The sequence below is a fragment of the Telopea speciosissima genome, chromosome 8 (genome assembly GCF_018873765.1).
Source record: "Telopea speciosissima isolate NSW1024214 ecotype Mountain lineage chromosome 8, Tspe_v1, whole genome shotgun sequence".
Classification (NCBI taxonomy): Eukaryota; Viridiplantae; Streptophyta; class Magnoliopsida; order Proteales; family Proteaceae; genus Telopea; species Telopea speciosissima.
Window position 1 is genome coordinate 50,694,620 of NC_057923.1, and position 13,712 is coordinate 50,708,331.

Sequence of the window (13,712 nt, forward strand, 5' to 3'; positions counted from 1 at the left end):
TTTTTTAATCGTCTTCAAGTGATTTGGTAAACCAGGGTTAGGTAGGGGTAGGGGTTTTGTTAACCAGGGTTAGATAACAACTTAAAAAATGGGTTTTGAATTGTAACGGTTAAATATAATAATGCCACATGTCATGATTCTAAGAGATACTTACAAGAACTTACAGATGAGAGAACCTGAGAGCGAGAAAAATCCTGAAACACAGGCAGTATATATCAACTCCAGTACTCCCCAACCATCGTCTCTTTTGTTTGTAAGGAAGCTTGGCCCATGTAAGCTTTCCATTTCATGGTGAAGTGCTCTAGACTTAGAAAGAAATTATGATCACATACTCACATAGGGCTTTCCATTTTATGAACAAATTTTCATTAAAAAAAAAAATAGAAATGAACTAATGAAACTACAAGAGGGGGCTGCCAATATATGGGGGGGGGGGGGGAGGGGTACATTCTGTCAAATTTGAGTTTAAAATTTGACAAATGATCAATTTAATACAGTGAAGCACCTCTTGGCGTGGTGATGGCTGCTAGTTGTAGACTTGTAGTACAGCGCTGGCCTAAACCCTTAAGAGGTTGCTTGTTTGACTCTCTCCCCATTTGATGCATGACATCTTGTAATTCCACCCCCTTTCCGCTGGCCATCCTCTTCTTTTATTTTTTTTGATGAAAATTTAATCGCATAAATCACACACCACTCCCAAAAGGTTAACCGACTTTTAGGACCGTGGAATGGCGTTTAGATAGACACACTACACTCACACACCCGATGACCATCCTCTTCTATTGGAGTTGGGACGTCACTCTCATTCTTGTTCTCCAACTATTGGCCCAAGGTCTTGTGGTGTGGATTTCTCCGATGATAAGCTTTTCAAGATATCAAGAAGATAACTTGTAAATCGTGGTGCTCGTAACCAGAAGCTTATTCAACATCCTTTCCGTTGTGTTTCCATCTCCGTTTAGTTAACATCCGAACTGTATCCATGAGATCATATTTGTTTACATATATAAAACAAAGACTGGACATCTAGAAACAGTTAAAAGAAACCGATAATGGATCGAAACCGACCAGACCAATTGCGGTTAGTTTCAGATTTTGCTTTTATAAAACCGATCTATTGATCCAAATCAATATATATAAAACTAGAAAAACCGGCCGGCCAAAACCGTGCTGAACCGACAATTTGACACCCTTACCCTCATCGATCCATCAAGATTGTGCTGACTCCAGGCCCATTGGTTGAGTTTCAGAAAACAATTTGATGACTTTGGGGAGATTCGTAATACAAAAATCTCAACTGCCAAAAGGTAGAAACATAAATCCCCACCAACTTTACAGCTCAGTTGCTTCAACTTAGATAAACAGGGATGTTCTACTTCTACTGACTCTCCTCCAACTACTGAACCCAGTAAGAGAAAAGCAGAGACAGAGACAGAGACAGAGACAGAGGTTCCTAAATCCTTACTTGTTTCTTACTTCTCTCAAACATTAAGCCACTGTTAACTTCAAATTTTGGCCTTCAAACTGCTCTAGTTTTATCTTAAACATCATAAAAACCCTGATTAAGAATGTGCCAACAAAACCCATAAGTGGTTAATGACAAGGAAAGATCCCATTTCCAGACCATTAATCCAATTCAGTGATCTTAATCATCTGGGTATTAGTAACTTAATCCAAGCAATATTGAATTATTGCACTTCTTTATTTTTTTAAACTTTTCTTTTTCTTTTCTGTGGTTGTTATATGTTCTGAATCTTGTCAAAGAGTTCTTATTATGTTTTTTGAATTTAAACTTTTTTTGAGGGACAAGTGGTTGGCAATTGCTTCACTGTTTCACAATAGAGAACTAACAACCTGAGCTGTGTTTGTCACCTTATAATGGATTTCTAAGTTATTCCTTTTATTGGCCTATTTAACTTGTCTTTCTATTCAAGATTGTCTAGTGGCTCATAAGGAATAGATTGAACAAAGAGTGAAGCACATTAGGTATACCTTATGAATAATTTATATAATCAAATCTTCTTAATCATCTTCTTTATGAATGGCAATTTAAAATTTGCAACCCATTGGATGGATGTGATTATTCATTTGAGTTGATTATTGACCATATAGATTCTTTCCACTCACCCAACAAATTTTTAAATTTCCCAACCCTATGGAAGTCATATGTAGAAAAACGATAACCTAAAACGATGCAGAAAAAGAATGAAAACACAAACAACAATCAAATAACATACACAAGAATTTACGTACGTGGTTCGATAAGATTGCCTAAGTCTACGGTGAGATGAGACCTGCTTCACTATCAATGGAGAATAGGTTACAATCGTTCATCCTCACACCTCTCTCGCATTACAGAGAAAAACCATCTCACTTCAAATATATAATAAAACCTTATATAAACACATATTAGCGGAATACTCGTCAGGCCTTACAACCTCTTAATGGCCTTTTAGAAACAACCCACAAATGCAAGCCACATAATACAAGACATCATACCCCCAACAACTATATTGTTTATACCCATCCCTCTCCCATAAAAAAATTTAAGGGATTTTCTTATTGATACCCCATAAAGTGTCAAATAATTTATAATTTTTTTTTTATACTTTTAGTATGACATACAAATTTTTTTTTTCAATAAAACTAATAACGTTATTTCACATGTGTATTTGAAAAATATGCATGACTGACATATAATCATTTTTAAATCCTTTTATACCTATATTTTAAATCATTTTTCAAAATAAAACAAGGATTGTAAATAATGGAGATTCATAATAGAAACTTCACTTAAGTCACTCTCTGTCCTTTGTCTTCTTTTAGTACATGTTCACTATAGAAATTAACAATGGAAACTAGTTCTAATAAACTATCTCAAAAAGCACAAAAAAAGATACAATTTGAATAGATGAAGCAGTAGGAACCCATTTTAGAATCTCTCTCTCTCTCTCTCTCTCCCTCTCTGATTTGGTTGTTCATCGTTTGGAATCAAGTTGTTAAAACAGATTTAGATAGGAAACTGAAAAAGACACCTCTCCCTCCAAAAACCCTGGCCTGTTTCTTAAAGAAAACCTCATCTCACCGAACACCATTGAACCTAATACATAATTTTGACATTTTTCTTATTGATTCCTTTCTTTCTTTATGAGTTTATCTATATCTCCTTTCCCTTCTCACTTCCTCTCACCTTTCCATTTCTTCTTCTTCTTCTCATGCGGCCACTACGCAAAAAAGCTTCTTTTTTCCTCCCGGAGATGAAGCACGCCAGCAGTGGCCGCAAGAACAACAATCTCTCCATCTTTGTCGTTGTTTTCTCCATTTTTCTCTTCGGTGGTTTCATGTACAATGAAGACATGAAATCAATCGCTGAGTTCCCTTTTTCAACTCCCAAATCTCAAGAACTCCAGCAAGTTCCATCGAATTCAAATAACCCAGTTCAAGAAACCATCAAGAATGAAGAAGTAACAGAACCCATTAAGCTGAAGATGATTATAACCAAGGAAGAAACTCCAGAGATCAAATTGGCTTCCATTAGAGAAGAAATTGAGAAGGTTGAAGTGCCACCAGAAGAATGTGATCTCTTTAATGGAGAATGGGTTTTCGATAATGTCTCTTATCCTCTGTATAAAGAAGATGAATGTGAGTTCCTCACTGCGCAAGTGACCTGTTTGAGAAATGGCAGAGCTGATTCTCTTTATCAGAATTGGAGATGGCAACCCAGAGATTGTTCTTTGCCCAAGTAAGAAACTGGTTATTCCCTTAAAGAAGAATAAAAATCCAATCTTTCTTTTACTTGAAATCATCTAAATCTGCAAATTTCTCTCTGTTTCAGGTTCAGTGGAAGATTATTACTTGAGAAGCTTCGAGGGAAACGACTCATGTTCGTGGGTGATTCATTGAATCGTAACCAATGGGAATCCATGGTTTGTTTAGCTCAATCTGTGATTCCTCCCGGCAAGAAAAGCTTGAAAAAGTCTGGTTCGCTCTCTGTTTTCAGAGCAGAGGTATAGTAGTAAATTAGTACTCAGAAATCATTCTCTTCCTCTGTAGATAAACCGGCCGGTCCAAATTCCTCGAACCACTTGGTTCAAATTGAACTAATTATTGTTCCATGCTTGTTTGTGAAGGAATATAATGCTACAGTTGAGTTCTACTGGGCCCCATTTTTGGTGCAATCTAACTCGGATGATCCAACGATGCACAGCATTTTAGATCGAATCATCATGCCTGAATCCATCAATAAGCATGGAGAGAATTGGAAGGGTGTGGATTACTTGATCTTTAACACCTATATATGGTGGATGAACACTTTCAAAATGAAAGTTCTGTAAGTAGTGTTTGGCAAAACCCTAATCCAAGCCATCCATTTGTTTTTCTATAATTCAATCATGAGGATTGATTTTGGTTTTTTGTTTGGGTTGATGGAAAAGGCGTGGATCGTTCGATGAGGGCGACACAGAGTACGATGAGATCGAACGGCCAGTAGCTTACGAAAGGGTTTTGAAGACATGGGCTAATTGGGTAGACAATAATTTGGATCCCAAACGCACCACTATTTTCTTCAGTAGCATGTCTCCGGTTCATATCAAGTAAAACATAAGAACCCTTACTCTTTCTTTATTTATTTTCTCTAATTATTATGTTAATTTGACTAAGTTTAGTGGCTTCTACCTGTCCTTAGTTCCTTACACAGTTAAAACCCTTGATTTGGAATCTTTAGTGCTCCACTATGAGATTAATGGTTTAATTCAAACCAAACATTGAGTGGGTTTAATGGTATTTGTGGGTCCGGATATTGCACCAAATTAATTGATCCATTTCAAGCAATCAATCCAATCTTTGGTTGGTAAACCACTCTAGCTTTTTCTTAAAGCCATATTATTAGGTTAGATTCTTAATTGCTTAAAGCCATATTATTAGGTCAGATTCTTAATTGCTTTTTTGACATGTTTTTCTTTTTCTCTCAGAAAAAAATAAACTTTAGGGGATTACTTAATCTAATTGATGATTAATGCAAATTGTAATTTGGTTGGTTGATGTAAATAGGAGCTTGGATTGGAACAACCCTGAAGGAATCAAGTGTGCCAAAGAGACAATGCCGGTGATGAACATGACCCAGTTGGAGGTGGGTACAGATCGTCGGGTCTTTGTTGTGGCGGCGAATGTGACCCGATCCATGAAAGTCCCCGTCTACTTCGTTAACATCACCGCCTTATCTGAGCTCCGAAAGGATGCACACACATCGGTCTATACCATCCGGCAAGGCAAGATGCTCAACGATGAACAAAAGGCCGATCCAACTAACTTCGCTGATTGCATCCATTGGTGCCTCCCGGGTTTGCCCGATACTTGGAATGAATTCATATATACCCGTATAATCTCTCATTCCTCGACCCGCTAGTTCGCCTGTGGATTTTCTTTTTCTTTTTTTTTGTTTTTGTTATTTCTTCTTCATTATTTCTCTCCCTTTTTTAACTTTAAAAAACTGTGCCTTTCCTCTTTCTATGTTTTTTTGTTTTCTTAATTTTTGTTAATAGGATCAAATTTTTTTTTGTATTTTACACTTTCACCGGATAGGCTGAGATGGCAGCCAAGAGGGAATGTTGGGTTTCAAACAAGAGGTTATGAAACATGGGCCCTTGAGGCTTGCCAGATTATACCTCTTTACCTCATCAAATTGTATAATGAATTTCAGGGGAGAAGAAATAAGAAAAAGAGAAAGAAAAGATTTGATGTGCTAATCACAGGTTCCATAAATAGTTTATGTTTTTGTTTTACTTCTTGATGAAGTATTTATGTACTAATGACAAATTCCATAAATAGTTTATGTTTTTGTTTTATTTCTAGATCAAGTATCCTTATGTAACAAGTGACTCACCGATTGTTGACAATGAGTGCCCACCAAATATTTCAGTGTGAAGCCACAGAGAGAGAGTGAGTGTGTGTTCATGGTAGTAGGTTAGGGTTAGTTTAATAATTAATTAATGGAAAATTTTCCTTTAAGCAACAGTTTGGAAAGGAATCTCCAAGTGGGTTCTCCATTTTTTTTGTAACATGGTGGTCACAGTAGTAGGTGATGATGAATTATAGTGTATGATTGAGTTAAACTTAGTTTAATATTTGATTAATGTGAAATTTTCCTTTAAGCAATAGTTTGGAAAGGAATCTCCAAGTGGGTTCTTCATTTTTTTTCACATGGATAAGTGATATGATAATTATGATCGCAAGATATCTAGAGAGTTCGTATCGATTGATCACATCTTAAATTTCAACACCTTATTCTATCAAACACCTTCTTGGAATTTTTCAAAGCTTGTATTTGGTCATATGAAAATTCTGATTAAGCTAAAACTTCATATGTGAGTAATGTGAGTAGAGGATTTTAGTGTCTACCTGTCCATAAAATTTTAGATCCCATCTAAACTATTATAAGATAGATATTAATTAATTGTGCCTTGGAGATTCCTGGTTGTATGGATATTGTGCCAAAACTAAAGGTGTCAAAACTAAACCAAAATCAAACTAAACCGTTTAAGCTGAAATCAGTAGACCGTTTAATAAAGGGTCCGATTATGGTTTTAGAAATAACACCGTTTATTTAATTGATTGGATTCGATCTAGACCGTTTAATCTAACAATTTCAAACCGTGTAATTCAATTAAAATCTATAATAACCAGACGATCTAATTGTCTAAAAACCAAACAACTTTATTTTTTGATAAACAAAACCTCAAAACCTGGCAACTAACAACTAATAACTAGTCATACCTATCCAAAAAAAAAACTAATAACTTAATAAGTAAACTGTTAAATCATGGCACATTATTAGGTCATGTGCATCCAAATTCATCAACTCATTTAGTTCGAATGACAGCGGAAAAAAAAAAAAGAATTAATTAAATCAATGTTTTGTATGCATTCTAGGTCGATTTTGCATTCTTGAGAGATAAAAACAATTGAATGCATTCCAATAATGTATACCAAACACTTATCACTTAAGAATGCAAAATTGACTTAGAATGCATTCCAATAATACATACCAAACACAGACTAAGATTTACTTCAACCATATGCATTGTTCTAACTTCTAATTATAGGTTTTGCGTGTTGTCAATATCGATACTGTATTGATATCAAATCGGTTTTGCGCATTGCGGATACCCCTTCCGATACGAAACACTAAAATCATGACCATATGGAAGGAAGAATTTCTTCATAATGGATGAAGCTAGTGACCTAATGATTAGACTTTTGAAGCATCGTTATATTGCCACCTGCTATTGACAAAACTACCCTTCCGTGTGATCATTTGACGGTATCGATGTCCAGGTAATGAACAACATGATTAGGTGACTGAACTACTGACTAGTTGAGTCTCGTCAAAAAATCTTTTCCAACGTGGCATTGAGTGCAATGCACATCAAACGGATTAAAGAAGAAGATAAAAAGAGAAAACCTGATTAACGAAAAACAAACCTTCAATCATAAAATAGAAAAGCAGGAAAATCCAGAAATTCGAATAGCAATAAAAAAAAAGCCTTGGAGAGTTTGTTCTTGTGGAGTTACGATCAGAACCTGTCGGGATTCATATATACACATCACAATCTTAATTTCAGTGGATTGACAGGCACGAATTTTATCATTACCTCGCTTTCCCCCTTTTCCTTAAACCTAATACCCACAATTTCCAAATCTCTGATTGATAGAAAGAAGGAACCCTAACCCTTGCCACAAATTAGAAAAGAAGGAATGTTAAGAAGAAGAAGAAGAAGACCAAAGAAAGAAAGAAACGCTCAGAACTTCTTTGAGGGTTGTGTTGCAGTCACGGACCGGCTCCGAAGAGCCTCGTCTTTGCACACAGAATATAATGTTCATCACCGCGTAAAATTATATCGAGGGAGGGGTGTTTTGTGTGGAAGACGAACTAAACCATTTATAGAGATGATGGGAAACCCTAAATCTGGCACCAACGAATGAGAAGATATTAAAATCTGCATCATCAGAGCCGTTCATTTGATGTATATTATAACATACATAAACCGTCCAAAGTAAATCACGTCAACCCATACTTCTGATCAAATGTTTCGTTCACGAGATGGGTTTTAAGAATTGGGAATCGGATCTGTGAATGAAATGGTTTGAGGTATTGGTATTGTATCGTCCGTATACACATCGGTTTTGCTAGTCATCAATATAAATATCGTATTGATAGTACGGTACAAACAAGAGATAAAAGTGTCAGAAAAACTCATTTTTAAAGGAGAATCAGGGGTAGAGTTGTCTGATACAGCCGATCCAGGTTGATATCGTATCGTATTGATTTTGTAAGTTATTGATACCCGTTCTGATACCATGCACTAAAACCATGGATGGATCGGCTGTGATTGAACTCGATTTTCACCAATCTGACATAATCAATTCACACCCAAAAATCAAATCTTAGAAATTCGATGTTTTTGAATCTGAAGACCAATTCTAGGATAAGCACCAATTTGGGCCAATTCCGATCCAATCCGATTTGGATCGGAATCACCAAAGAACGATTCAGTCCCTGATTTCATGTTTTAAAACTCTGATCCCATGCCTTTAGAAGGTGACAGTGTGACACCCGCATATGTTTTTCTTTTCTCAGTCACATACCTTTCGGAGGCGAGCTGATTCCATGGTATGCGTAAGGGTGTCAACGGGCCGGGCTGGGCTGGCTGGGCTTGCCATGAACCTTAGCCCAACCCTAGGAGCCTTAAACTAAACTCAAGTCCAGTCCGGCCCTGCCAGGGTCAAGCATACCTTCAACCCAGTCCGACCCTGGCAGGGTTTTTCCAATGCCCAATCACAGCCCACTTAATAAAGCCCAGACTATAAAAAATAGAGATGAAATTAAGCAAAGTCTACACCAAGACTTGACCTATGACCACTTGGTCATAATAGCAATCTTAACCATTGTAGCAAGGGCCATAATTAATATATTACATAAATATATACTATATAATACAAGGTCGGGCTGGCCCTACAAGGGTCATGGCCCCAACCCAGGCCCTGCCCGGCCCTGCTAGGGTCATGAAAACAGTAAACCCAGCCCATATATTAAACACATGCCCGGCTCAGCCCTGTCTGGGCTCAGGGCTAGTTTGGGCTGGCCGGGTTTTTTTGACACCCCTAGATATACGCATTATGACGGATTTTTTTAATTTTTGGTAGCAAGGATGTGGGATTCCTGATCTAGTCTTTAGTGGGTGGATCTAAGAAAAATATTTAAATTGATATTTTGTTTTATGAAATGGTAATTGATATGTGAGTGCACAAGACGGCAGATTGTGAGTGCACAAGACGGCAGATTGCAAGAACAATTGAGGTATTGGAAAATTATCTTCTCTAGTTCCCTGTCCGGAATGTTCTCTGACCGGCTCAAGGCGGGTTAGGGCTGGTTCGGGCTGGTCGGGTTTTTTTGACACCCCTAGGTTTGTGCATTCTGACGGATTTTTTTAATTTTTGGCAGCAAGGGTGTGGGATTCCTGATCTAGCCTTTAGTGGGTGGGTCTAAGAAAAATATTTAAATTGATATTTTGTATTATGAAATGGTAATTGATATGTGAGTGCACAAGACGGCAGATTGCAAAAACAATTGAGGTGTTGGAAAATTATCTTCTCTAGTTCCCTGTCCGGAATGTTCTCTGACTGGCCCAATTCGTTAGTCCTTCTAATAAGAGGGGTGGATCCCATCTGGGCAGAGGTAGGGTGGTCATTGTACCCCCTTGTTAGGGTGACTAGGCAAGGCAGGGAACTAGAAGGGATAAAGATCCGGGGGGTGTGGGGTGCACAACAGCGGGGAGACCGGAGGGGTGGGGCCGGGGGCGGGGGAGAAAGGTGCGATGGTGCAGTCAGAGTCGTGTTATTTTTAATCTTTTAATGTTTTGTTTTTGTCGACTCAGATGGGTCAGAGTGTATGAACAATGTGTACAAAACACATACAAATGTAATTGTAAAAATCAGTTCAAGTGTTGAAAAATAATAACTAAATACTATAGAGAAGTTGAGATGTAAGGTTTTAGCTCTTCATTTTTTTTTCGGACTTTGTTTTTAGTCTTGATTTGTTGGGTTGTGCCTCTTTCTTCTTATTTTTATCCTTTTTTTTTTTTTTCCCATCTCTTGATCATTCCCTATTTTTGTTTAATTAATCCCTACTTGGTTTTGTTTGGATCCATGTAGCCAACCCCAATAAGTGAGGATAAGGTTGAACTTGTTATTGTTGTTGTATATAGGTCGAGTCGTCGAGAAGAGCGTCCCAGTGCATGAAGCTGCTTTGGGGAGATACTGTTTTCATGTTTTGAATCCACAATTTAATAGTTGCAATTAGAGGTGCAAAATTTGGCCTTGTTGACCCGAACCTGCCCTGAGCTTGAATAGGGTTTGGGTTGAGATATTTGGCCTTGAGGACGGGTCAGGGCTGGAAATTTCTTGTTAAAAAAAAAAAAAAAAAAAGGTCATCCTATAGTTGCATATGTGACTGATGTCAGTAGGGGATTTAGTGTCTACCTATTCATAAAATTTTAGATCCTACCTAAACTATTATAAGATAGATATTAATTAGTTGTCACTTGTAGATTCTTTGACTGCTTAAGAACTTTCTCCCTTTATTAATAATAGGGACAAAGAATGCCGCCTAGTTGTATAAATATTGTGTCCAAACTAAGGGTGTCAAAACTAAATCGAAATCAAACCAAACCGGTTAAGCCGAAACCAACAGACCGTTTAATAGAGGGTCTGGTTATAGTTTTAGAAATAACACCGTTTATTTAATTGGTTTGGTTCAGTCTAGACCGTATAACTTAAACCTAGCAAATAGCAACTCTAGCAACTAATAACTAGTCCTACCTATCCCAAAAAAAAAAACTAATAACTAGTCATGTTTCTTCAATAAATGATTCCCCTTTTTGGAAAAAAAAAACTAATAACTTACTAAGTAATAACTAATAAGTAATATTAATAAATAGAGTAGTAAATGTAAATCGGTAAACAGTTTTTCCTATAAAAAAAATTGGGTGAACAGTGAACCCTAACGGCCTAACTTCTTATGGAGAAAAGAGGAGGAGAATAATACAATGTAAATTAGTAAATAATTATAAAACCATTTAATAACCGTCTAACCAAAACTATTTATCAAACGGTCCAAGTTTTGATTATGAGACCATTTAGTTAAACGGTTTGTTACGATTTCTACCCTCAAGCAATAAAAACAGAACCGATCTAAACCGTTTAACCAAAAGTGAACCGTTTACCACTCTTAACCCAAACACAGGAACATGCAAAATTACCATCTGACCCTCATGAAATAAAAAATCCATCTATGTTGATATCCATGCATACACTCTCATTGACCTCATGCTGCCACAAAATCTACATGACCACACAACGATCTGTGGCCCTTAAGAATACTTCAATCATGGCACATCATTAGGTCATCTGCATCCAAACTCATCAACACATTCAGATTGAATGATAGCCAAAAAACAGGTTAATTAAGGCAATGTTTGGTATGATTATCTACATTTGAGTTTCTTCTTACTAAACTAGACTGTCATTGTTTGGTTTACAAAATTAGCCAAAATAGTAACCTTCACTCCATCACAATATATTTTATACCATTTTTACCCCCCAAACTACCCTCCATCTCCTCCTTCTCCAATCACCTCCTCCGTCTCCGATCACTCTTCCCTGAAATCACCTCGCCCAACTCTGCAACGCCCCATCCTTTCCCTGCCCTCGCCTCCTGTTATTCAACCCTACCGCCGTTCTGCAATCCCGCCCCAACCCCTGCAACTTCCATCGCAACTCCCGCCCACACCGCGACCCTGCCCCTGCTTCCTCACATCACCCCCACCCGGTGTTTCTTTCAATAATTGTGGCGCTCTTGTTGCTCCTACATTCCTCACCCAAATGACCAAAGTAGAGCCCCAAAAAACCACTAAAACCATCTGTTATGGTCATCACAGGGGCGGATTTCGGAACCTACCTTCTGTAGTTTTTTTTTTTCTTTCTGGGGTGGGGGGGGGGGGGGGAGAGCCTTAACCTTTTATTTTCCTTCATCCCCCCTAATTGATTCGTGATGGTATTTTTCCTTCTCCCTGTTTTGGTTTTTATTTGTTTGTTTGTTTGTTTTTCACCTTCCTCTAACTGGCTAGTGAATTTGCAAGCCATGTTACAGATTCTGGAAGGTCATAGATGTATCGAGCCCAGCTCTGTATACTTCACTCCCTGTTCGGTATTGATCAGTAAATAAGAAGCTCCTGACCCTTCTGGGGCCGATCATTCCCAAGATTTCAATGTTAGGTTTCAGGTAATTAGGAAAGGCATCCAATTCAACATAAATAATGCAGATGCGAGATTCATGGTTGAAAGTGGAAGTTCGTCTCCCTGCAAACCTCATATGCAGACGGTAGATATGGGGGTCCAGTTGAATGAAAACAAGGGACTATCCAGCAGTCGGTGGCCTCAGGTTCCCATCCGATCGTTGGGGATTCCAAACCCCCTCCTTCTCCTGAGCGATGGACCTCCCATCTCTCTCTCTCATCCACCACTCTTTTCAGCAGCGGACAACGGAGTAAGGGTGGAGGTCCGATTTTGACAAATTAGGGGTAGATTCTGGTATGCTTCTAATTGCATGGAGGATGGGAGGGAATCAAGGAAGAGAGTGGTGAGAACGAAATGGGGTTTTAAGACTGGGTTGTGAGCTCACAGCGAAGGGAAGGGGCGAGGTCGGCGGTAATGGTGTGATCGAGGGGAGAAAGAGGAAAGGGATAAAAATGTCAAATAAATATATGCCGGTGAGGGTGGGTATCTTTTTGGTTATTTTTGTAATACTCAAGCTCGATTTGTCTAGTTTCGTTAAACTAAACATTGAGTGGTTAAATCTATAAACCAAAACCCAATGTTGCCTAATCCAGTAATTTTCCTTTCTTTTTATCTCCAGAGAATGTGAAATCTACCTAGAATGCATTTCAATATTAAATATCAAACACTTTATCACTCAAGAATGTGAAATCGGCTTAGAATGCATTCCAATAATGCATATCAAACACTGACTAAGTTTTACTTCAATCATATGCATGATTCTAAGTATCGGTGTTGTATCATTCAATACCAATTTTGCTAGTCATTAATATTATATCAGTTGCAAGGTACAAACAAGGGTTAAAATGGTCAAAAAACTCATTTCTTCAAGAAATTCAAGAGTGATTTTATCCGATATAATTGATCTGTCGATACTGTATTGATATGATATCAATTCTATATGTTGCCGATACCCGATCCAATACCATGCACTAAAACCATAACCATACGAAAGGAAAAATTTCTTCATCATGGATGAAGCTAGTGACCTAATGATTAGACCTTTTGAATTATCATTACATTCCCACCTGCCATTGACAAAACTACCCTTCCGTGTGGTCATTGGACAGTATCGATGTCCAGGCAATAAACAACATGATTGGGTGACTGAACTGACTAGTTGAGTCTAGTCAAAAAATCTTTTCCAACGTGGCATTGAGTGCAATGCACATCAAACAGATTAAAGCAGAAGATAAAAAGAGAAAATCAGATTAACGAAAAACAAACCTTCAATAATAATAAATATTAAAAAAAAAAAAGGGGGAAAATCCAGAAATTCGAATAGCAATAAAAAAAAGCCTTGAAGAGATTGTTCTTGTGGAGTT

General features: G+C 37.6%; 1 protein-coding gene and 1 non-coding gene across 2 annotated transcripts; one reads left to right on the plus strand and one right to left on the minus strand.

Moving 5' to 3' along the window:
- Positions 1-2,930: 2,930 nt before the first annotated feature.
- LOC122670439 (protein ESKIMO 1-like) lies at positions 2,931-5,431 on the plus strand. The gene is made up of 5 exons (XM_043867312.1): positions 2,931-3,739; positions 3,833-4,004; positions 4,128-4,327; positions 4,431-4,589; positions 5,047-5,431. Exons 1-5 carry the CDS (start codon positions 3,213-3,215, stop codon positions 5,399-5,401), a joined length of 1,413 nt encoding a protein of 470 aa, XP_043723247.1. The 5' UTR covers positions 2,931-3,212; the 3' UTR covers positions 5,402-5,431.
- Positions 5,432-7,564: 2,133 nt separating this feature from the next.
- Positions 7,565-7,651, minus strand: LOC122638433. The gene has a single exon (XR_006329431.1). It is a non-coding gene; the product is annotated as a small nucleolar RNA snoR14 (small nucleolar RNA).
- Between the last annotated feature and the right edge of the window lie 6,061 nt (positions 7,652-13,712).